The sequence below is a fragment of the Ursus maritimus genome, unplaced genomic scaffold (genome assembly GCF_017311325.1).
Source record: "Ursus maritimus isolate PB19 unplaced genomic scaffold, ASM1731132v1 scaffold_7, whole genome shotgun sequence".
In the NCBI taxonomy this organism is placed as follows: Eukaryota; Metazoa; Chordata; class Mammalia; order Carnivora; family Ursidae; genus Ursus; species Ursus maritimus.
Genome location: NW_024426885.1, coordinates 6,524,813 through 6,547,120, shown reverse-complemented (window position 1 = coordinate 6,547,120; position 22,308 = coordinate 6,524,813). Strand labels below are relative to the sequence as shown.

Below are 22,308 nucleotides of genomic sequence, written 5' to 3'. Positions count from 1 at the left end.
GCGGGCTGGTGGGAGCTGCGCAGGCGCAGTGAGAGCGGCAACATGGCGTCCAGGCCCAAGCGGCGTGCAGTGGGTAGTGGGGCTCCGCAGCCCCCCGGTGTCCCGGTCCAGCGCGACGAGGAAGGAGAGGAAGATGAAGTGGAGGATGAGGACGAAGACGATGAAGACAGTGACGAAGAGGAGGATGAAGACGAGGGCGTCGACGAGGTGAGAAGCACACGCGACCCCAGTTTGGTTTGTGTCTGGGAAAAAACTTTCTGGCCGCCAAAGCCGTGTGACTGTGTGAGCTGCTCGGAGTAGCGCCTGCCAGTACCTGAGGGTCTGTAAGCAGAAACTGGGGATGGTAAAAGTGCCCAGCTCGGGTTCCACTTGAGTCTTTTACACATTACAGCCACAGAGATGATTTTCAGAAGTCCTACGCCGCGGGTTCGGCCCCCTTCCATCTTTCCAGGAGACCTACCACAACACTTTCCTCAGTGGCTTTCTGTAGTTCTTCGGCTAAAGCCCCAAATCCATACAAGAGCCTGCAGTTTATTCTCTGCCCACCCTGCAGCCACATGTTCTTATTGCTCGCCTCACTCCGCGGCCCTCTTTCCGTTTCTCGAAGGCCTGTCCGTTTTATCGAGAGCCTTTTCCGATGCTCTTCTTCATCTTGCAGTGTTTTCCCGTCCTTGTTTAGATCTCGACTAAGCTGTATCTTCTTCCTCCGGGGCATCTGACCCTGCCCCACTCACCGGGTCCTGGTGGTGGGTTCTCATAGAACCTGTTCCTTTTTTCCAGAATATCTCCTGCCATACTGCTTGGCATTATAGGTACTTAATATTTGTTGAATGAATAATTAGGACTGAATGATCCTTAAGGGCACTAAATGCCCAGTAGGGACCTAAAACTTAGTGGGTGCAAAGCAGAATTTGTAATTCATGCTCCAGCTCCCAGTCTTTGCTATTTTTGTAAGTGGTTCTGGTATTTGCCAAGTTGCTCAAACCCAAAACCTGGTAACTTTAATTCCTCCCTTTTTGCATCCCACATCCAGTCTATCAATAAATCCTGTTAGCTCTACCTTCATACCCAGACACTTTTCATCATTGATTTACAGTCTTAGTCCACGCTTCCATCATCGCCTGACTGGACTCCTGTCGTAATCTCAGTAGCTTGCTTTCTTCCATTCTTGTTCCCGTACTGTTTCTACACCTGGAGCCAGAGGGTGCATTTTATTTTATTTTATTTTTTATACGATATTAGGGATGCTAAATACCATACTTTGAAGTTTATTTATTTATTGTTTAGTAATCTCTGAGGCCAATGTGGGGCTCCAACTCACAACCAAGAGTCATATGCTCTTCCTACTGAGCCAGCCAGGCACCTCCAGAGAGATCTTTTTAAAATGTAGGTCTGTTCTCTTTTTCTTGTTCAGAACACTCCACTGACTTTCCATTTTATTTATAGGAAAATCCGAAGACCTCCTGGTAGATGGACAGAAAGGTAGCTAGTGTGGCCACAACAGAATAAGCAAGAGAGACTGATGGGAAATCAAGTCAGAGATAAACATGAGTCAGGATTAAGGCTGAGACTGGCGTGGGTATTTGGTAAATTTCCAGTGAACAGAGCTTTCCCTTAGAAATCAGCTCTTTACTTTAGTCCCTTGTCTTGAATGTGGTCTCACCTTTTTTTACTTAGAACTTTAATTGGCTGTTTTGCTCACTTTGGGTTATAGAAATCAGTGCTTCTTGCATTGACATAGTCTGTCATCCTCCAGTGATTAAAAATTAGTGTGAGAATGATCGTTGACTGTAGTGTAAGAAAACAGATACTTATATATACTGTTGGTGGGAGTATAATTTGTTGCAGTGTCTTTGGAGGGCAATTTGACAGTATCTGTCAAACTTTAAAATGTATACATCCCCTGATAACAGTAGTTGGACTGGAAAGAATTTATTCTCCAGTCATAATAATAATCATGCTGTTCCAGGCTCCGTGCACCTTGTAGTAACTCATTTAATATTTACATCAACCCTCTGAAGTTAGCAGTTACCACCATTTAAGACGGCGGATACACAGCAAGTTAAGTGTAGACAGCCTGTGCAGTGCAGTCTATGTAGGGGAAGGAAGAAACAGGAAATAAATTTGATTATGTGTCAAAAACCTCTTGAAAGATGAACTTACTGATAGTAACCTTTGAAGAGTAGAAGTTGGGGGGTGGGTAATAAGACTTCCAACTCTGTAACCTCCATGCTCTCTTGTAGTGTTTACCACTGGACTGTATTACTTTTTTGACTGAAGAAATTCTTAGAGCTTTCAGGGCGATGCCCTACACTTGGTGGATCTTGAGTCCTTTATTTATTTGGAGGGGGCTTTTAGTTGCTTAGAAGTTTGCTCATCCACAGCTCATTACCGTGATGAATAAATCCATGAGAATTATATTTGAAATTCAGAATCCCTCTCAGATCTGCTTTGTATATAAGGAAAGAAATGCGTGCATGTGTGTTTTAAGCCTGATTTAAAAAGCAGGGTGACTGGCTTTGAGGCAGCTAGCAGAGAAGTGAGAGCAAATGGGAGAGAGAACTTCAAGAAACAGGTCAGGGTACTGAAAAGATGAGAAGAAAAGCACTAGGCATGTTAAGTTCTTTTGGCCATGTGGTTAAGACTCTTGCTTCTGCTTAACGGAGACTGTTGGAGGGGAGCTTCAGAGGAAGGGGAGTTTATGGTAAGGATGCAAGGAAGGGTACCTTAGACCTCCAAGGGCAGGAGATTGGCGGGGCCTCAGGAAGGGCCTGGGTCCCCGAGCCTGGAATGCTGCGGAGAACCTGAGACTTCATTACATTTTTCTTCTCTACTTTGCAGCTCTTTGTTACATTCAAAATATTTTGTTATTTTTCTGTTTCTTCTCCACGTAGCGGAGAATAGAAAATACCAACAGCTTCCGAGATTTGTCACTCAAAAGAGCAAGCAGGTGAGATGCCACATTTAGTTTTAATTCTAAATTCTGTCACTTGGGAGTGAGTGGCAGGGCTCTGTTTCACAAAGATGGCTGTTTCCCCTGAAACCACGTGGATGGGGAGTCCATTCCCAGGGAAAGGGGTGCTGGGCAGTAAGCCCATTTGGTACTTGCTGCAGTGGCGGTGCCATCATAGCCTGGGATAGAGGTCGGAGACATCTGTCTAGAAGAGCATTGTTTAAAGAACTTATTTCTTTTTAAGGAATACATTCAATACCTGAATAGCGACAATTTGTTACCTGGTTTAGTTTGACCCAGTTTGGAACACGGTCTCTCACCCTACCCCCTGCGCTGTGTTGCTCACATAATCTGGCTGAGCCTACTTCCGGGAGGGAGTCAGGATTTGAAGTTTATAAACTGGCCTTGATATCCAGCCCCTGGCAAATTTTCACAGCTCAGGAATGCTTAAATGTATGCACAGTCAGGATGACAAGGCACAAGTAGGTGTGATTGACCTCTGTGGCCTTCCTCAGCTGCAGCGCAAGTTCCAGAACCTACTAAACTTGCAAGTATGTGTGAATACTCTATTTTATTAGAGCACTAAAATAAGTGTGTCACTTACCAAGGTATGATTTAGGACTGATCTTGGGTAGTGCTTATAAACCTCTTAGGTTTTGTTTTTGGTGTAAAGCAATCCTTTCATTTATTTATGGGACACTTAAGTGGCATCGCAGGCTAGATTCTGTTACTGTTTTGCAGAGAGATCAAGGAGCCCAGCCACACACAGCTTCATAGAGTCTCATGTACTCACTCACCATATTTCATCCTGCCTCAGGGCCTTAGTATGTGCTGTTCTCTGTGCCAGGAACTCATCCTCACTCCCAGCTCGTGTCACTTCTCTAAGGGAAGACTTTCCTGACTTACCTATTTTTCAAGCTGTTGTAGCACTGTGTACCTGTGTTTCTAGCATGTATAGTTGAAACTTTACATTTAGTCTATGTTCCCCCCTAAACTGTATAAGCTCCATTAGGGCAGGACCATTCATGTCTGCTCTGCTTACCTTTTCATTGCGAGTGCCTGGCACAGTGCTTGGTACGTGGTGGTTCTCAGCATTTGTCAAGTGAATGAGGCGTAGCCTCGGGTGCATGGGCTGAATCAAGCGCTCGGCAGTGCCAGGACTTTGGAAGTGATTTTGCTCTTTGCTCATCCTTACTGCAGTCAGGTAAATAATTTCTTCGTGTGGCTGCTGTGACTGTTTTATCCAGAGCAGACTTTCTCTACATTGAAACTAGATCATTCTGAGTTTTTTGTTCTTCTCAGGCTTTTGTGTCAAATCAGGAGAAGGCTTGAAGATGCTTTATAACCTGTGCAGATGGCAATCTTGGCAATATTTTTGCCTATTTGAAGCCTAGACAGTTCTTTAGATAACATTTTCTTCGTGTCCTTTTTCTGGCATGTTCTGTAGATAGAGGTAGAGGGAAAAGAAGAATCTGCAAAGTAGAAAATAATGCCTGAATTATGTTAGGAAGTTATGTGTGATGACCAATTTTGTGTATGATTTGGTGTAGGAAAGACGTTAGGGTTCGAAGCTGACAGCCAAGAAAGAATTCTGGAGATATCTTTGGTGCAAAAAGGTGGTTTTATTAAAGCACGAGGACAGGACCTGTGGGCAGAAAGAGCTGCACTGGGGTCATGAGCATTGGCCCTTTATATACCTCCAAGTTGGGGGGGGTTAGGGATAGTGTAAGTCTCTAAGGAATTTTGGAAGCAAGGTTTCCAGGACCTTGAGGGGGCTAGCTGTTGTTGGGAAAGGGCCATTTATTACTGTCTAATAAAACCTGAGTCATGAGACCCTTCAGATGTCTATTGGTGGGTCATATGCTTGGGATGATTGCCAACATGTATCTTGGGGGGGGGGTAGAGGTGAAGTTTCCAAAGGAATTTTTATATGTTAAAGTAGACTTGCAGGATCCTGAGGGTTGGGCTAAGATGGCTTGTTGCCCTCAGTATTAAGGAGGCAGTTGAGTCCCTAGAGGAAGGACACTCTGCCTGTTTCAAGGACTTGTCAGTGGGCTGTAGGTAGTAAGGAGATTTAATAATTTTTTTTTCTGCCTTTGTTTCCCATGTCATTATTCACAGGAAGTGAATGTTGAATTTGAAGCTTATTCCATCTCCGATAAGGATTATGACGGAATTAAGAAATTACTGCAGCAGGTATGGTCTTTAACGCCCTACACACCGATTTGCTCCTCTGAGAAAATCCTGGCCATTCAACACAAGCTAGGTCAAATTTCATCCTTTATTTTAGAATTCCCATTCCTCTTTTCTACCCTGCAGAGAAGAAAGGATTGTTTCTCTTCTCTTCCAAGGCTTACTCCCCTTTGAGCTTCTGATTAATGTGTTAATCAACACCCTGTGTCGTAAAATACCTTCCTTTTCATGTGCTAATTCTTTGAGCTACTCTACTGTTTTTCTCTTACATCCAGACTTTGTGGGGCAGAAGAATTAATCCCTAATAGTCCTGTGGGCTGAGTGCACGGCCTGTCCTGCGAATCCCTGCTTGCTGCTTTTACACTGGCCTTACCCCATGTAACTGGCTTTGGTTTTGCTCTGCATAGCCTCCAGTTCCCCTCACCAAATTCTTTGGCCTTTTGTCCATCCTTCTCCTTCTCTCCCCCACACCTCCTGTAATACCACTGACTGCCTCCTCAACTTCAGTGCCTTTAGCTTTGATTCTCCTGGGCTTTTCCTTTCCTCCTGGGATTGCTCTTCTGAGTTGTCATTGATATTTCATTATTTGAGTATGGATATTAGACGTCTTATTAAAAATTGTGCTTTGATTTTCATTTAAAATAAGTTTTTTTTCTCTTCTTAGCTTTTCCTAAAGGCTCCTGTGAACACTGCAGAACTAACTGATCTCTTAATTCAACAGAACCATATTGGGAGCGTGATAAAGGTAAGCAGGACAGTCATGTTCTGATTAAATTATATTTTTGTCCTGTTAAGATTCTCCTGATGTTTAACTGGTGGGCCAGGAGCTCAAACTGGGAAGAGGTGTTACTGGAGGAAGGAAGACTGGTTAGAAAGCCATTCCAGTAATTTCCAAGATTACTGAACTCAGGAATCCCGAGACTGGCAATGGCTAGTAAGAGAAGGGGGCGATTCGGCAGATATTTGGGAATTGAGATATGATGGGGCTTAGTGGGTGACTGGTCGGAGTGAGGTGAAAGGACTCAAGGGTGGCTCCCAGGTGTCTGGCTCCAGCCACCAGCATTGCAAACATGGAGGAGGAGGTGGTCGGGGGAACGTGAGTCGGGGTGTGCACATGCTGAGTTGGATTTGCCTGTGATGCATGCCACCGTTACTGGGAGGAGTAAGTCAGTGCCAGAGTCCTCAGAGGAGCCCCGGTGGGGGTCCTGGTTGGGGTGGGGGTGACCTGGAAGGGAGTGGCGTCAAGCACTGGAGGGAGATTTTGGAGGAGACACAGCAGGAGGGTGAGTCCTGCCGCTGCTGCTCCCGATGGTGCTTTCGGTTTGCTTAACAAACTGCCCACGGTTTAGTGTCATAGAATAGCAGCGGTCATCGGTTTGGCTCATTTGCACAGAGCTCAGTGAGGACAACTCCTGTCTGCTCTGTGTCGCATTAGGTACAGAGGGTCAGCGGGGGGCCAGAGGATTCACTTTCAAGATGGCTCACCCACGTGACCGGCATGTTGGTGCTGCTGTCCACGGGGAGCCCTGCCGGGACTGTGGGCCAGGGGCCTTTGTTCCCCTGCAGTGCGGGCCCCTCCACAGTGGCTGCGTTCCAGGATTGAGCAGCCCCGAAGAACCAGGCACAAGTGCACAGCACTGTATTTCCGCTGTCCTCTTAATCAGATGTGAAGGTCTGCACAGGTTCAAGGGGAGAGTGTGTGGACCCCACCACTTGGAGGGAGGAGGGGCGAGGTGCCTTTGTCAGAAGAGAACGTGGGACTGGAGCTGTGGCAGCAATCGTGGAAAATAGAATCTGCCACGGTGACCTTGGTTCGTTTGCATCTCTGAAAACGAGGATGGTCCTGGTCCCTACTCCGCACGGTGGTGCGGAAGCAGCAGGAGTTGCTGAGCACACGGTGCTTGGCGCCGCGGCGCATGGCGAGCGCTGGAGTGGCGGCGCCCACGGTCGGTGTCTCCTCCCATCCCGGCACGTGCCGTCTGAGTCGTGGTACAAAAGCAGCGGCCCTTCAGTCTGGTGCTCACACCCACCGCCTCACCTTTAGCCATTTCCCTTTGTTGTCAAAGCTGAAGGTCTTGAAAAAGTTGGCATTTGCAGCCTCTGCCTCCTCTCCTAAACACCCTGATCCGGTTTTTCCCACCAGTACTCCACTGAAGTTCTGGAACTGTCGGATAGGGTCACCAACATCCCTGTTACTAAACCTCATGGCACGAAATGTAAAGAAAGTGAAGGGACTAGCACTGCCAGTCGCTTCCTTCTATTAGAGCAATGGGAAGGGCAGGCCTCTTTCACCAAAACGTGTCCCCTCCAGCCATCAGTGTCTGTAGACGTGCTGACAACACTGACTCCCATCTTGTTCGTGCTTGCCGTGACCTCCTGTGGGGCAGTGCTCTGGGCCCCGGGGAAGTTAACGCATGCCCTGACCAGAATGCGGAAGTCTTGTTCTGAACTTCCATAAAGAGGTGCACTGAAGGCCCCACCTTAGACAACTACCCTGCGACCTTCCCACCAGGCCCCTGGCTCCGTCGGAGCTGTGGGTTGAGGTCCGGGCTGCGTGAGAACAGCTGCCTGGTGCCAGGATCGTCCACCACCTGATCCCTCTGTCGGTAATAGACCCTGAGTAAGACCTAGTGGTGTGGAGTGGCTTGCTTCAGTTTTCCGTCCTTAGTGCCTTGTCAGTGCGGAGGAGACGTTACTGGCCCTTCTCCGCCTTCTAACTGTGTCCTAAGACCGTCCAGCAAGAAACTGTCACTTTTATCCTTGCAAGAGCTTGCTGTCAGCGGGGGATTCAGCCTTCGCCGGGATGGTTACACAAATAACTTCACAGCGACAGTTATGGCTTTTGGCTTCCACAGAGGTACTTGAGGTGTCCCAGCGAGAGACTTCTGTCCCTAGTGGTGGTCTTTTATAGCCTGGCTCAGCACTTTCACTGTAGCGGGGGGGGGGGGGGGGGGGGGGGGTTGGACTCTTGTAGAGAAGGCAGATCCTAGGGCTGTGGAGGGGAAAGGGCAGGGGGAGGGCCATGAACTGCACCTGCGGGTTGTGTGGAGAGAGATTCCGGGGTCAGGTGTTAGGTGGGGTTGCTCGGGACTTAGGTCCTAGGAATTGTGTTGAACCACGAGGCTGGAGGGATGAGAGGAGATGTGGGAAGGGGCGGTGAATGGGTCAAGCAGACAGGGCTCTTGCTGAGGGGAAGCAGGTGGTCATGGATGAGGCTGATGGGATATTGACCCCGGCTCCATGGAGAGGCAGCTGCCGTGTGGTGTTGCCTTGATGGCTGACGACCGGTCAAGGACCATGGAGCGTGCTTCAGGGCATGCTAACTGCTTGTGAGCCCAGTGGCCATTTGGGGGATCTCTTTTCTTTTCTTTTTTTAATTTCTTTTCTTTTTTTATTTATTTTTTAAGATTTTATTTATTTATTTGAGAGAGCACAAGCAGGGGGAACGGGGAACAGTAGAGGGAGAGGGAGAAGCAGGCTCTCCACCAAGCAGGGAACCCAATGCGGGGCTCAGTCGCAGGACCCTGAGATCATGACCTGAGCTGAAGGCAGACACTTAACCATCTGAGCCACCCAGGTGCCCCCCCCCCCTTTTTAAGGTAAGTTCTCTGCCCAACCGAACTCACAACCTTGAGATCAAGAGTTATGTGCCCCTCCGACAGCCAGCCAGGTGCCCCAGTTTGGGGGATTGCTTAGGATTCGACACTGAGGGTCCCTTTTCCTCCCCCTGGCCCTGTCGGTACTGCATGGGTTCTGCTGCAGTAGGTGGGAGACTGTGATGTGCAAGACCTCTGTCTCCTGTTGATTTTTTTTTTTTTTAAAAGATTTTATTATTTATTTGGCAGAGGTAGAGACAGCCAGCGAGAGAGGGAACACAAGCAGGGGGAGTGGGAGAGGAAGAAGCAGGCTCATAGCGGAGGAGCCCGATGTGGGGCTCGATCGCACAAGCCGGGATCATGCCCTGAGCCGAAGGCAGACGCCTAACCGCTATGCCACCCAGGCTCCCCTTGTCTCCTGTTGATCTTGAGGGACTGGGGCTGGTGGACATGTTCTCTTCTTTCCATCCCCTCTCCCTTCACGGCCCTCTCACAGGTGGTGTTTGTGTCGTCCTGAGTTACTGCCCTGCTCTGTTAGTCCAGCCTCTTGATTCGTAGAGCTCGAAACGGCTCTCATGTTGGCACAGTCTTATTTCCTCGGCCACCCCCTGCCCCCAGTTCCCACAAGAAGAAACTGGTGGTCTTTTATAGCCTGGCTCAGCAGAGATGCTGGTTTTAAAGCCTGGCAGCCCCTTTGCCCGAATCCCCCTTCAGTGGCCATGCCAGCTTAGATCCGGGAGCCACTTCCTCAGCTCTCTTCCGTGTGGCCAGGCCCCTTCAGTCACTGGTCTGACGTCCTGGCCCCACAGAGGCACCTGCCGCCCGGAGCGCCCCTGCTGCTTCAGCCGTACCCCAGTGAGCCAGTGGTGCTGCTGCGGGCAGCAGAGCTGTCAGTGCCTTCCCACAGAATAGTATCAGGGACACACGTGGGACAGTCGTGGGTCCCTGCCAGCCTAGGTGCTGGGGACGCTGTGAGAGCGCACAGCCTGAATAAGCACGTGTGTGCCACGTGGAAGACGTGGAGGGAGCACGAGGGCCCAGGGGCGGGGCTGTCAGTAGAGTCAGCAAGTTCACGTTGGAGTCAAGCATTTCAGTCTTTCTTCTTTGTGCCTAGTTCATTTCCTTTCTTGCCCTCTTTTTCTTTCCTGCTCATGTGGTAGGAGTAAGTGGCTCTCACGTGTTGTTCTTCCTCCCCAGTGCTCCAGACTGGCCTGTGCTGTGGAGGCGTGTGGGTGGGGGGGACCCTCGAGGAACGAGCAGGGCTGGCTACAGCCAGATCACTTAGAAGACAGACTGAAGTGGTTGATTTCAGGGGGTTTTATCTGGTCTGGATTTGTAATACATTGAGAGTCTGTTGTAAAGAAAATTTGGAGCAGGAAGCAGTCGTCCGCAGTGTATAAAGGGGAAGCAGAAGCAAGGGAGGTGAGCTGATAGGGTGAGGCCCACGGTCCTCAGCGTGCGATGCTTCCCCACGGCGACAGTAGCCATGGAAAGTGTGTTTGAAAACTGAAACGTGACTTGGTATTCTACTTCCTCCCAACCAAACGTACAATTTTAATTCTTTTTCTTTTTAAAATAGCAAATGGATGTTTCAGAAGACAGCGATGACGATGTGGATGAAGATGAGATTTTTGGGTTCATAAGTCTTTTAAATTTAACTGAAAGAAAGGTTGGTTTCACTGAGTGGCATCTGAGTGCCTGTTCCTTAGACCCAAATCACTTTTATTTAATGCATGACGACTGTTTTTAGATTAGACGATGAAATTAACAATAAGGATATGTGCTTTTGTGAAATCCTACTGTAATCTTTCTTCTTTAAGATTTTATTTATTTGAGAGAGGGAGAGCACAGAGGGAGAATGACAGGGAGAAGGTGACTCCCCGCTGAGCAGGGACCCCAACTTAGGGCTCGATCCCAGGACCCTGAGATCATGACCTTAGCCAAAGGCAGACACTTAACTGGCTGAGCCCCCCAGGCGCCCCCACTGTAATCTTTCTTTAACGTGAGTGTGTTTTTGTGCTGCATGATCTCTGTGGTGAAAGTCCTGGCTCCTGGTGGTGTAGAGAACCATCCGGAACTGGGGTCCTGGTGTTGGTATTGACTCCGGAGCTGGTGGTGCTGCCGTCCGTGCGGCTCTTGCTTTGATGGTGAGGCTTCGTTGCCTCCTACGGCGGTGGGCACGCACTGACTTTCGCTCGTGTTTCCATGCATCTCTTTATTGACTCGCCGAGTTTTAATAAAAAAGGAAAACCAGCTGTTTACCCTCTTCAGAATAAGATGCAGGTCAGACTTCATCTTCAGGTTTTATGTGAACTTTCCAGTTACTTCCATCTGCCTTTACAAGAGGGGCTGGAAGTGCTATACTAGTGTGTGGGTGTTGGTGTGCAACTGTCAGCACTGCTCACGGGATTGTAAATAACCAGGTGTTTAAGCAGTCAACACTGAGGACAGTGCGATTTTGTTTTTATTTAAGATTTTATTTATTTATATATTAGAGAGTACAAGCAGGGGAAGCGGGGGTGGGGGAGAAGCAGGCGCCCCACTCAACAGGGAGCCTGATGTGGGACTCGATCCCATGGCCCTGGGATCATGACCTGAGCGGAAGGCAAACGCTTAACTGACTGAGCCCCCCAGGCGCCCTGACAGGTGGGATTTTAAAGGCGGTGGCAGGAGACTGCCCTTACTGTAAGAAGGAGACAGCTCACACTTTGTGTTGTGCTCCACGTGTGGCCTGTAGTGAACAGCGAGCCTTGTCTTTGCTTCCTAGGGTACCCAGTGTGCTGAGCAAATTAAAGAGCTGATCCTGAGCTCCTGTGAGAAGAACTGTGGCAAGACCTTGGTGGAACAGCTGGACACACATTTGAACGACACATCCAGGCCTGTGGGCTTTCTCCTCAGCGAGAGGTTCATCAACGTCCCTCCTCAGATCGCGCTGCCCATGCATCAGCAGCTCCAGTAAGAGCCCGGGCCACGTGCATCTGAACAGTCGCTGTTCCCGAGTGGGCTCAGCAGGGGCATTTCGACAGCCAGCTGCAGTGGGAAGCGCTCCGCGCGCCCCCTCGGCAGCCTGTGGCTCCGGGGGTTGGAGGATACCTCCTGCCAGAGGCGTGTCCCTTCTTTTCTTTTTCTTTTTTTTTTTTTAAAGATTTTATTTATTTATTTGAGAGAGACAGAGATAGTGACAGAGAGCACAAGCAGGGAGGAGAGGGAGAAGTAGGATCCCCGCTGAGCAGGGAGCCCAATGTGGGACTCGATCCCAGGACCCCAGGATGGTGACCTGAGCCAAAGGTGGACGCTTCACCGACAGCCATTGAGGCGCCCGGCGTGTCCCTTCTTAACAGTGGGCTTCTTAATGACTTGTGACAGAAGTCTGAACAGTCTTACAAGATGTACGGGGTATAAACACAGATGAGTTTACATAGGCTTTTTAGTCCCTACTGGACTGAAGTTTTTGTCCTCTTCCCAGATTTCTGTGACATGGATACAATGCTGAACAATTATTCCAGTAATCAAAACTGGGTACAATTCGTCAGTTCCACTGGGATGTTTTGTAACTGAGGAAGCCATGGTCCTGCTACTTTGTCTCTGGCTTTTTGGGGTTTGCTGTTGGGTTTTTTTTTGTGTTTTGTTTCTTTCTTTTTTTTTTTTCTTTTTTTAAGATTTTATTTATGTGACAGAGAGACAGCCAACCAGAGAGGGAACACAGCAGGGGAGTGGGAGAGGAAGAAGCAGACTCCCAGCGGAGGAGCCCGATGTGGGACTCAATCCCGGAATGCCGGGATCATGCCCTGAGCCGAAGGCAGACGCTTTTTTTTTTTTTTTAAGATTTTTTTTATTTATTCGACAGAGATAGAGACAGCCAGTGAGAGAGGGACACAAGCAGGGGGAGTGGGAGAGGAAGAAGCAGGCTCATAGCGGAGGAGCCCGATGTGGGGTCGATCCCATAATGCCGGGATCACGCCCTGGGCCGAAGGCAGACGCTTAACCGCTGTGCCACACAGGCGCCCCCGAAGGCAGACGCTTAACGACTGCGCTACCCAGGTGCCCCTGTTTCGTTTTGTTTTAAAACGACCGTGAGCTCACAACTTGAGCCGAAACCAAGAGTCGGAAGCTCAACCGACTGAGCCACCCAGGTGTCCCTGTTGTACTTTTTTGATGCAGGGGTTTTGGGTTTACAACATTTTAATTGTTAAGAAGAGCTAAGAATTGGGATTGCTGTGCTTTGAGGTGGAGCAGGGTGGAAATGCAGACCGGCCCCCACGCTGCACGGACGCTGTTGCTCCGCGGTCGCGGTGCTTGTGTTTGCCCGCTAGTAGTTGGTGGGGATGTGAGGACAGGCTGAACCTTCAGGTGTCCCGCTTAACTTCATTGCTTTTTAGTTTTACTCTCATCCCCACCCTCCCAGTGCCCAGCTGCATTCATCGGACTTCTGCTGCGTGTTGTCTTCCTTTGTTTTTTTCTGCTCAGCGGGAGCTCACGTTTATTTGGTTTCACAGGAGCCTGATGTGCTCTCTCCTGCTCTATTAAAGCTGAAGTCTTTACATCTTTGATTAGCCAGATGCATAGGGACCACCATTCCCCTGTCTCTTGTAGAATCCAGGGGATCTGTGTCCTGCCACGCCTTTCTGCGGTATGTCAGGACTCTAGTCGCTGTGCCGGCCTCTAGTGCTTGGAGACTAGTCGTCACATGCTCTCATGGCATTGGTTGCGGCTCTGTGCCTTCGTGGCTCTGTTAAACACTGGTTTTAGAAACCCAGATTCTTACCCGCTTGTAACTTCGGCAGAGGCAGAGCAGTGACGTGGACGGAATTTTAGACTCCTGTCACTTGCCGCGTGTCCACAGCTCAGCATCGTCTGAGGGATTCGTCCTGCTGCTCGCTGTCAGACACGGCCACAGCCCATCACAGGTGCGGCTGGCTACATAACTAAAACTCCGGGCTGTAGAAGTGTCCAGATCTGATGTCTGTCCGTCACGCCTGTGCCGGAGACGGCAGAACCCCCTGCAGAGGCCTCACTGGCTTCCCTGTGCTCTGGTTTGTTGACGGATTCACCGGGCTCAGCAAGCAGACCTTCTCTGTGTTATGCTTTGTAGGAAAGAACTAGCAGAGGCGCACAAAACCAACAAGCCATGTGGGAAGTGTTACTTCTACCTTCTGATTAGCAAGACGTTTGTGGAAGCTGGAAAAAACCACTCCAGAAAGAAAGGGAACAACCAGGAGAAAGAGGAGTTAATGTTTGCAAATGCAGAGGAAGAGTTTTTCTATGAGGTAAGACTGTCCTGTTTTCTTCTATTTGTTTGAATGTAGACGAGGATTTTCTTGACAACAGGCAGGATTGACTGCTGTCCCGTTTATGGCAGATGTGAGGGCGGCTGCTCTTTCTCCGGACTGCTAGCAGCTGGTGCGCAGTGCCGTGCCCACACCTAGTGCCTTCCCGGCAGGTTCGTCACCGGCCCCCAGCCCCAGGGTGGAGGTGGGGAGGAGAAAAGCTGTGAATGTTGAATGGTGATTGGACACTCCCGATACACTTACTCTCGAAGATCAGTAATTCTGGAACCACTTCACAAGGTAGATGTCAGTCCTGGTTTACCAGTGAGGACATTGAGTCTGAGGGAGATTAGAGCCGTTATCTGAGGTCATGCTGGTGGTTGAGGGAAAGCTGGGGCAGCCCCTGCTCCCCAGTGATGGCTTATTTGCTTCTCTGTGCCTTTGGTCCTGGATGTCCTTCCACTTGTGGGATTTCTAGCACTTTCCTGCAGAAAGGTGGCTTGTGCCATCATGGATAACCAGACATGAGAGAATATGCTTTCTCACCCTGATCTCTTCTCAAAAATGTTAAATAAATCTGAGGGGTAACTTATTTTCCTGGATTAGAGGACATCTGTCACTACTTTTTTTTTTTTTTTTAAGATTTTATTTATTTATTTAAGAAGGAGAGAGACAGCCAGCACAAGCAGGGGGAGCTGCAGTGGGAGAGGGAGAAGCAGGGTCCCCCTGAGCAGGGAGCTGGACACGGGCTCAATCCCAGGAACCTGGGATCATGACTGAGCCAAAGTCAGATGCTTAACCTGCTGAGCCACCCACGTGCCCCCCCATCTGTCACTACTTTTAAAAAGCTCTCGACTAAATACTAAAATACCACAGATTCAGCTCTGCCCTGGTTTTTCAGGAAGTAGTGAAAATTTAATTTTTATGCCTGAGCACCTTAGGCAGGTAGTTTCAGGGAAGGCTGGATGGGTTTTAAGATGGCCTGGGACAGCTTGATGCCAAGGGAGCAGCCAGGACAATGAGGAAAACCAGTGTTGGAAGACCATTCTTCTCATTAATTGTCAAATGTTACAAGTCTTCATTTCACTTTTCTGTTGGCAAGATTGAGAGTCACATGAGAATGAATATGAATGGGTATGAGTGACTTCAGAATTACAAACACTTATGAATGGTGGTAGCATTGCGTCTGTTAGCTGCTGCTCACCTCTTAGGACTGGGACACTGCTCCATGCTTCTCTGTGGGTTAGAAGTCTGGTGAGCATTTTGTAACTTCTGCCTGAATATCCTGTTTGAGCCTTTTTTTTTTTTGCGCTTCTGTTCAGATTTTTAAACACATGTCAAACAGTATTCCTTGCTGCCATGTAAATAAGTTTTGCCTTTAGGTTGTCTCAATTTTTAACTTAAGATTATATATTTGGTTCAGAAGGCAATCCTGAAGTTCAACTACTCGGTGCAGGAAGAGAGTGACACTCGTCTGGGAGGCAGGTGGTCCTTTGATGACGTCCCAATGAAGCCCTTGCGAACCGTGATGCTGATCCCAGGGGACAGGATGAACGAGATCATGGATAAACTGAAAGAGCACCTCTCTGTCTGACCCATTGACCGTGGACAGCAGTGCCGTGGTTTTGTGTTTGTAAAATTACCAGAAAACAGGTCAGATTTACTCAGAAACTCATGACTTTATTCAGAATAAGGTCCTCTACAAAAAAGTAGGGCTCTGTCACCTGTGTCTGTGACACATTTACAAAATAGCTTTTTTAAAAAAAATTTGGTCAAATTATGAATGGTTGATTAAAAGCTTTTCCAATAAGAAGGAAAACTTGGAGTCGTAATTTAAAGAACTCAATAAAAACTTCTATTTTTTATTTTTAAATAATATACAAAGTGTTATTTTTTCCAGACTCTGGTGTGGGGTGCGCTGTCCCTGTTCAAGCTGGGCGCACTCAGCCGGCGGAGCGCCGCGCAGGCCAGCGGGGGCACTTACTGCGCGTGTGGCTTCCTGCGGAAGATTCTGAAGAGTCACTGGATGGTGCATCTCTGCTCAGTAGTCTCAGGGCACTTCTCACACATTTTCTGTTCCTTTTTCGTCGTTGACAGAGGTGAAAGGTGATCCATTACCTGGTGGAGAATATCCTTACTTTCGCTGGGAGGCAGGTTGCTGAAATAGTACGGCGGCGCCAGCTGCATGAATCTGTTGAAAACAGAGAGGTGATTTTTTTCTTTTTTGGTGAGAAATACCAAACAGTGTGGGGACTTCCCGCCCCTGGAGAATCTACTTGTAGACCTGGTATTGAATTTGAACTCTTCTGTCTCTGTCTGCCTTTGCAGAATAAATACTTCCAGTGGTTTTCATGGAACCAGTCCAACTGCATTTCTAGAATAAGCTGGCTTCTTTCATGTTATGCCACACAGTGGGTGATGCCCACCACGCCCCACGAGGGGAAACCGACCTGTCCCCGAAGGCCCAGCACAACATGGGAAAGATAAGATGAGGTGTTCTGGAGAACTGTGGGTGGGTAAGACAGGGAACATCTTTGCCTCTGTCTCTTACTAACTAACTACCACTCCCCGTCCAGCTACTAGTTCCTTTTGGTTGCTGCCCTGAACATCACTCTCCGGGTAAGAGTGTACATTCCTGTGGACCCGCGTCTGCAGTGGCACCAAAAGACTCGTTCTTCATTCTCACCACTGCCCCTGCGGTTCACTCGTGTAGCAGCCGAGTCCTCTTTAAAAGTATACGGAGAGGACGTTACTCCTGCTTAAAACTCTCAAATCGTTTCGTACTACACTTAGGATAAATTCCAGACCCTCACGTGGCCCACAAGCCCTACACCTCCGGTACCCGCCCGTCTCCCACCTCCCCTTCACCCCTTCCCCACTGGCTCTGGTCATGGTGGCATGTCTGTTCTGAGGGGGCTAAGCTCATTCCTCAAGGTCTGCACCTGCAAACTTCTTTGCAGCCTTTTGTTCCTTTTAAGAGGCATTATGCTCTGTAACATATTTCCACACTGTATTTTTTTTTTTTTTTAAGTAATCGCTACACCCAGTGGGGCTCGAAGCCGTGACCCCGAGATCAAGCGTCACGTGCTCCACGGACCGAGACAGCCAGGAGCCCCTTTGCATGGTATATAATTCATGTTGCGATCCCAAAGAGAGGAACATTTAGATCCTCATCCAGAGAGACCTGCTGTAAGTAGTTCCGCTCAGTATCCGTTTAGGTTGGTGCCAGTGTAACCTGACTGAAAATGTAATAAAAGCCAAACGTGTCCTTTACTCAAGCGGGAGTTGAAAAGAACTCCCTTTTTTTCATTAAACTTACAGTTCAGGAGAGATTTCTGAGGTAATCCTGACGTAGTTGTTCTCAGATATGCTGAACTTGTGGAAGAGTACCCACTCCGGCATCTTCTTGGAGATGGAGTAGCCGGACAGGGGGTGCAGCTGAGCAACCTGCTTGTGTGTCAGCATCAAGTAGTTCCCCGATCCGTCCACATCCCGAGCGATCTACGAGCAGAGTGTTTAAGAAGAAGGATTTTGTGCAAACATGGAGATATACAGACAAAAATGTTCTAAAAAATTCCAAAGTATTTTGTTCAAAATAGTAAAAATTACAAGTCTGCCACCCATGTTTCCTATTTTCAGATCTAGAAAATAAGCCAAAAACAGGTTTTGCCCACAACTTTGAGGCAGGGATGATGTTATTAACGTCAGTCATTCCAGGGCAGCGGGTGAAAAGCGCACCGCTCAAAGGCTGCTGTTGGGGTCGTGAGAGCCAGCGTCGTAGCTGCCACGTTACGGGCAATACACTCAAATGTCAGGTGCTTTACGCTGGACGTTTTAGCCCAATACAGTAACACTGTGATGCAGGAACCTTCCTTTTCCATACATGAGGAGGAAGTTCATGTTAAAACGTCATTTTTTTCCCTATTAAGACCGCTTTAGAGTTTGAGCGGAAATACCATAATTTCTCTTACCGCGACGTGAAGAACGTGCTTATTTCTGCAATGTGCTTTAATTTAGGGGAGCTGTGTTAGGCAGCCGTCACTGGGGGGATGAAACAAATGAGACATTATCTGTATTTCCTTGTGTTGGGTATTAGTGTCACCGGTGAACGGTGAGATGAGGGACTGTATCTGATGCTCGGGCAAAGAGCGTGTTTTCCTAACTTCCCCCCTGTGACGAGAAAGGCCTTTGTCCTTTCGGACAAAGTGAACATACTCCGGCTTAGCCCTTCAGTTCCCTTGAGAGGAAGTATGTTTAAATACTAAATCTTTAGTAACATAGAAGGGTTTCCATTATTTAAAGTTAACACCAATAAAAGACTCCTAGGTGAGAGCTTCCTGACCGACTCTCCTGAACGTGTGAGATTTTGGAAAGGCCACACCGAAGGCCGCCATCCCCACTCTCACCTGCATGAAGTGACCCGACAGCAGAGCCTTCTTTATGTTCAGAGCGTTTTCCTTTGAGCCAAACGCTGGTTCTGCACAGGGAAGCTCGATTCGCTTGACGATTTCTAAGAGCTCGGCTCGGATAATATCCGCCATCCTGAGAGCACAGCAGTTGAGGAAGTAATCATGACACCACTTTTCAACACAGTCTGGGAGGGAAGAAGAAGAAAAGATGATTTGTCATGAGCCCAGGCCAGGAAGGAGGTGAGACCTCGGTGTCTTCCCGTGAGCGGGTGGGGGGAGGCTGCAGGGATGCGTGCTCGCTGGCAAGGGCTCCAGCGGCCGTGGGGCTTCTGGAAGCGCACCCAGCTGTGGGAGCAGCGTGTTCCTAGTGCCAGCCAATGCATCACCTTCACCGGCAGCTCCGAAGGGCGGCACAGGAGGCTGTCTCCCCAGCACACCCAAACTCGTTCCTAGTGTGTGGGGCCCGGGTTGGTTGGTTTGGTTCGGTTCGGTTCCGAAGGTCTGTATTCTCTCTCACCGCCTAGTAGTGACTGTGGCTGTTCGGGAAAGCACAAAGCCCAGCTCTGACCCCAGGGCACTTAATACTTTTTAAATGGCAGTTCCTTTCTTCCCCTAACTCTGCAGGGTGGGAGCTGTGCTGTGCATGTCTCTGTGTCCCCGTGTCATCCGTGCCCATGCTAGCTCCCTGAGGGCTGGCCGACCCAAGTGGAGGAGTTCCACACGCACAGACAGATGCACAGCAACGAGCGTGGTCAGGGCCTCACGTGCCATTCCACTCGAGTGACTGACAAGGCTAGAGAAGGGTGAAGAACAACTCGGCTTTCTTTGGGGAAGGAAAGGGGGAAATCAGTCAATTTCTCAGAATCACACGCATTCACTTACGTTCACTGGTGGAATTCAGAGCTACGTCTTGGTAGGCCTTGTAAATGTTGATGAGGGTAAAGTGGTCTCCTTCGGGATGTAAAAATGTCTTCCAACAAGTCAAGGCAGCCTCCTCAGCTCCGTGTGGCAGATTAGAGAAGCAGCTGGGAGCTTTAAGATGCAAAAGTCACAAGGTCAGCAAGACTGGAGACCTGTGACCTGAGCACAAGACGCAGAGGGAGGGGCTCCCTGCTGTGCGTGCAGAACCGCTCCTGTCTACTCTGAATACATGTTATTCTTGCTTACTTAGAAATCCGAGAGATCTAGGGTGAGTTATCCTGTTTTTGTCCCTGTTTATGTTTGCCTCTGTCAGGTAGAGTGAGTCCCCTGCTGGTACCACAGTCAGAGCAGGGGACCCCTGGGGACCGGAGCCTCTCGGAGGCCCAGCCACAGCTTCTGGCCTGTGCTGCCAGTAAAAGGATACATTAAAACACAGAAAGCAAGAAGAATGAAGGAGGTAGGAAATAAAAACAGACACAGAACTCTTTGGGGAAGAACACTTGTAGTGACACATTTTTCTTTCAATGTCTGATTAAGAAATTTACTGGATTTTGATTTTTTTCATACTAAGATAATTCGTCTTTCTACTTTTTAAATCTATTCAAGTATTTCATTATCTCCTCAAAAGGTTAAGTGAATTGGTCAGTGTCTCTGTTAGGTTCTTAAATTTTTCAAAGGGCTCTCACTTAAATCTAGACGGGGACAGACTGACAACACGGAAAAGCAGCGCTCCCGGGGGAGTACCTGTCACCATGGCAGCGATCGTCAGCATCTCTTCCACACAGTCAAATTCACAAGAGGCGAGGATAGACTTCGAGAGCTGGGGGTCAAGAGGAAACTCCGACATGATGATCCCAAACTCCGAGAGATTCCCATCATTGTCCAGTGCTGCCAGGTAATCCAAGTCTTCCAGAGCCTGCATCAGACTTTCTGGGGCTAGCAGAGAAAAAAAAATCACCACCTGTCTCCTAGAACCAAGATGGAGTGACAAGTCCTGGACCTCCCTCCTCCCCCCGCATGAAACAACCAAATAGTGGGCAAAACCCGTGAAATGACAGTTTGCAAGACAAAGAACGGCAGGCAGTGAAGGACAGTGATTGCTGAGAGGGGGACGCTAACAAGGTGAGCGCCACGACCACCCAGCGTAAGTGGAAGAGTTTCTCGGCTGCAGGGCCAGAAGGGGGCCTGGGTGGGGCCTGCTGGACTCCCTGAGCTACGAAGATAGTGCGCAGCGTCCAGGGAGGCTGAGGTGGCCAGAGCTCGCAGGTGGGACTACCTGACAGGACAGAGCCACACAGAGACAGGACTTGAAGATCCATGAAAGGTCTCCTCGATTGGTCAGCAGAACATGCAGAAGAAACGACGTTGGGTCACAGAACCATCCAGAGGATTAGAGGGAAAGTGCTGGGTGCTCACGTGGGATCTAGGACACTGACCATTTCTACCCACCAGACTGGGAAGTCGTGCAGTTCATGGGGTCCTGGGTAGGAGATGCAGACGGGAAGAACGGCCCCCACCCCGCCCCACGTGCACTCTCCAGTGCTCCCGAACGAATCCTAAAACCAGGACCTGAAAGGATCGTCCTGCAACCCAGGATAAAGGCCAAGAGTATTTATAGGAATACAAAATATCCAATACCCCAAAGAGCAAAATATACAATGTCTAGCACCCCAAAAAAAATTATGAGGCATGAAGAGCAGGAAAATACAGTCCCATAAATAAAGAGATAAATTAATCATCTGAAACTGACCCAGAAGCTGGAGAGACGACAGAAACAGCAGGCAAGGATGTTCAAGAGTTACCTGCCAGTGCAAATAAGGGCAGAAGGCTGATTTTCTCCAGACCTGCATTTCTTAAGTTTACAGAACATCAGTAATGGTGTGGTGTTCATCTTACACGCTTAATTCCCACCAAAAAAGATAATCCATTTATTCAACGCAACGTATTCCCCTTGCAGAAAAAGATGAGATGAATAAACGCATGTGGTTTTCACCTGTCCGGCAGGCGGTATAGCAATAAAGGCCAAAGAAGCAAACCACACAGCGTGAAGCTGCTGTCGTGTTCTGCCCCAGACACTGAAGGACTTCCGAGCACCCCCAGATCGCTTTCACCTGTCTCGGCTCCAGCAGGTGCATCGTGAGCAGGAGATGAACACCACGGGACCCAAGAAGCAGTTTCACCGACTCCCATCTGGGAGCTCAATGTAACAAATAGTAAAAATTTCCTTATTTGATGTTCAAACACTGACTGCTAAGCTACTTATCAAAATTTCAGGCAAACTGAATAACTCAAAAGCCAGACACCAACTCAGATTTGCTACAATCCCCTCGTCACTAACAAGACGCCATGAAAACAGGTGGAGAAACCACTGCTGTGGGTCGAGAAATGGCTCACTGATGCCGACATGGAGTTCGTCAAGTCTCTAGTCCTGTCACTGAAGAAGAGCAGAGCAGGTGACAGGCCTGATCTCAACCTGTGACACATTAGTCACGAACAAAAGATCAGTTCTAGAAAAGCAGGTGTCAGGGCGGCAGGGACTCTAAGAAGTAGCCCCCGGAGAACCTGCTCGGCCCTCAGACACCCACCGAAAGACCTGGAGCAGAGCTCTAATCCCCAGCTGGGAGAGAAGAACTTTAACTTCTCTGTTGCTTTTGAATTCTCTGAGATCTAACACAGAGCAGGGCAGGCTCCTGGGAGATTCCTGCCTTTCTCCAGGCTCTGCGCCCTCGGTCCCCCTGGGTGCTGGCACGGAGCACCAGTGCGCTCCTCGTTCCTCCTTGGACCCCCCTGGGCAACGATGAGACCTTGAGGAGCCACAGTCCCGGGAAGGAGACAGATGGGCTATTTAGGAAAAAAGTCCGAGAGTTCTCTCAGTGAGCCATCCAATGAAAGAACAGCTGACCTGCTGGAGAAGGTGCGAGACGCAGTCATGGAAACACGCGTCTCGGGTGAAACGCAGCAGGAGGGGG

General features: G+C 49.0%; 2 protein-coding genes across 3 annotated transcripts in view; one reads left to right on the top strand and one right to left on the bottom strand.

Moving 5' to 3' along the window:
* Positions 1-10: 10 nt before the first annotated feature.
* LOC103658137 (BRCA2 and CDKN1A interacting protein) lies at positions 11-15,816 on the top strand. 2 transcript variants are annotated; one of them, XM_008685616.2, is made up of 7 exons: positions 12-207; positions 5,075-5,149; positions 5,811-5,891; positions 10,322-10,411; positions 11,510-11,697; positions 13,835-14,009; positions 15,433-15,816. In XM_008685616.2, exons 1-7 carry the CDS (start codon positions 43-45, stop codon positions 15,601-15,603), a joined length of 945 nt encoding a protein of 314 aa, XP_008683838.1. In that variant the 5' UTR covers positions 12-42; the 3' UTR covers positions 15,604-15,816. The 2 variants fall into 2 exon arrangements, with proteins under 2 accessions (XP_008683844.1, XP_008683838.1); XM_008685622.2 differs by lacking the exon at positions 10,322-10,411 and having other exon boundaries at positions 11-207.
* Positions 15,817-15,857: 41 nt separating this feature from the next.
* The window catches only part of DHX32 (DEAH-box helicase 32 (putative)), a 53,779-nt gene continuing 47,328 nt past the window's right edge, over positions 15,858-22,308 (bottom strand). Inside the window, exons 8-12 of the mRNA XM_040623972.1 lie at positions 20,084-20,275; positions 19,301-19,450; positions 18,416-18,603; positions 17,329-17,510; positions 15,858-16,200 (exon numbers count right to left, since the gene is read on the bottom strand). Of these exons, the coding sequence (XP_040479906.1) occupies positions 16,029-16,200; positions 17,329-17,510; positions 18,416-18,603; positions 19,301-19,450; positions 20,084-20,275 (884 nt within the window). The 3' untranslated portion in view covers positions 15,858-16,028. The remainder of the gene's footprint in view (positions 16,201-17,328; positions 17,511-18,415; positions 18,604-19,300; positions 19,451-20,083; positions 20,276-22,308) is intronic.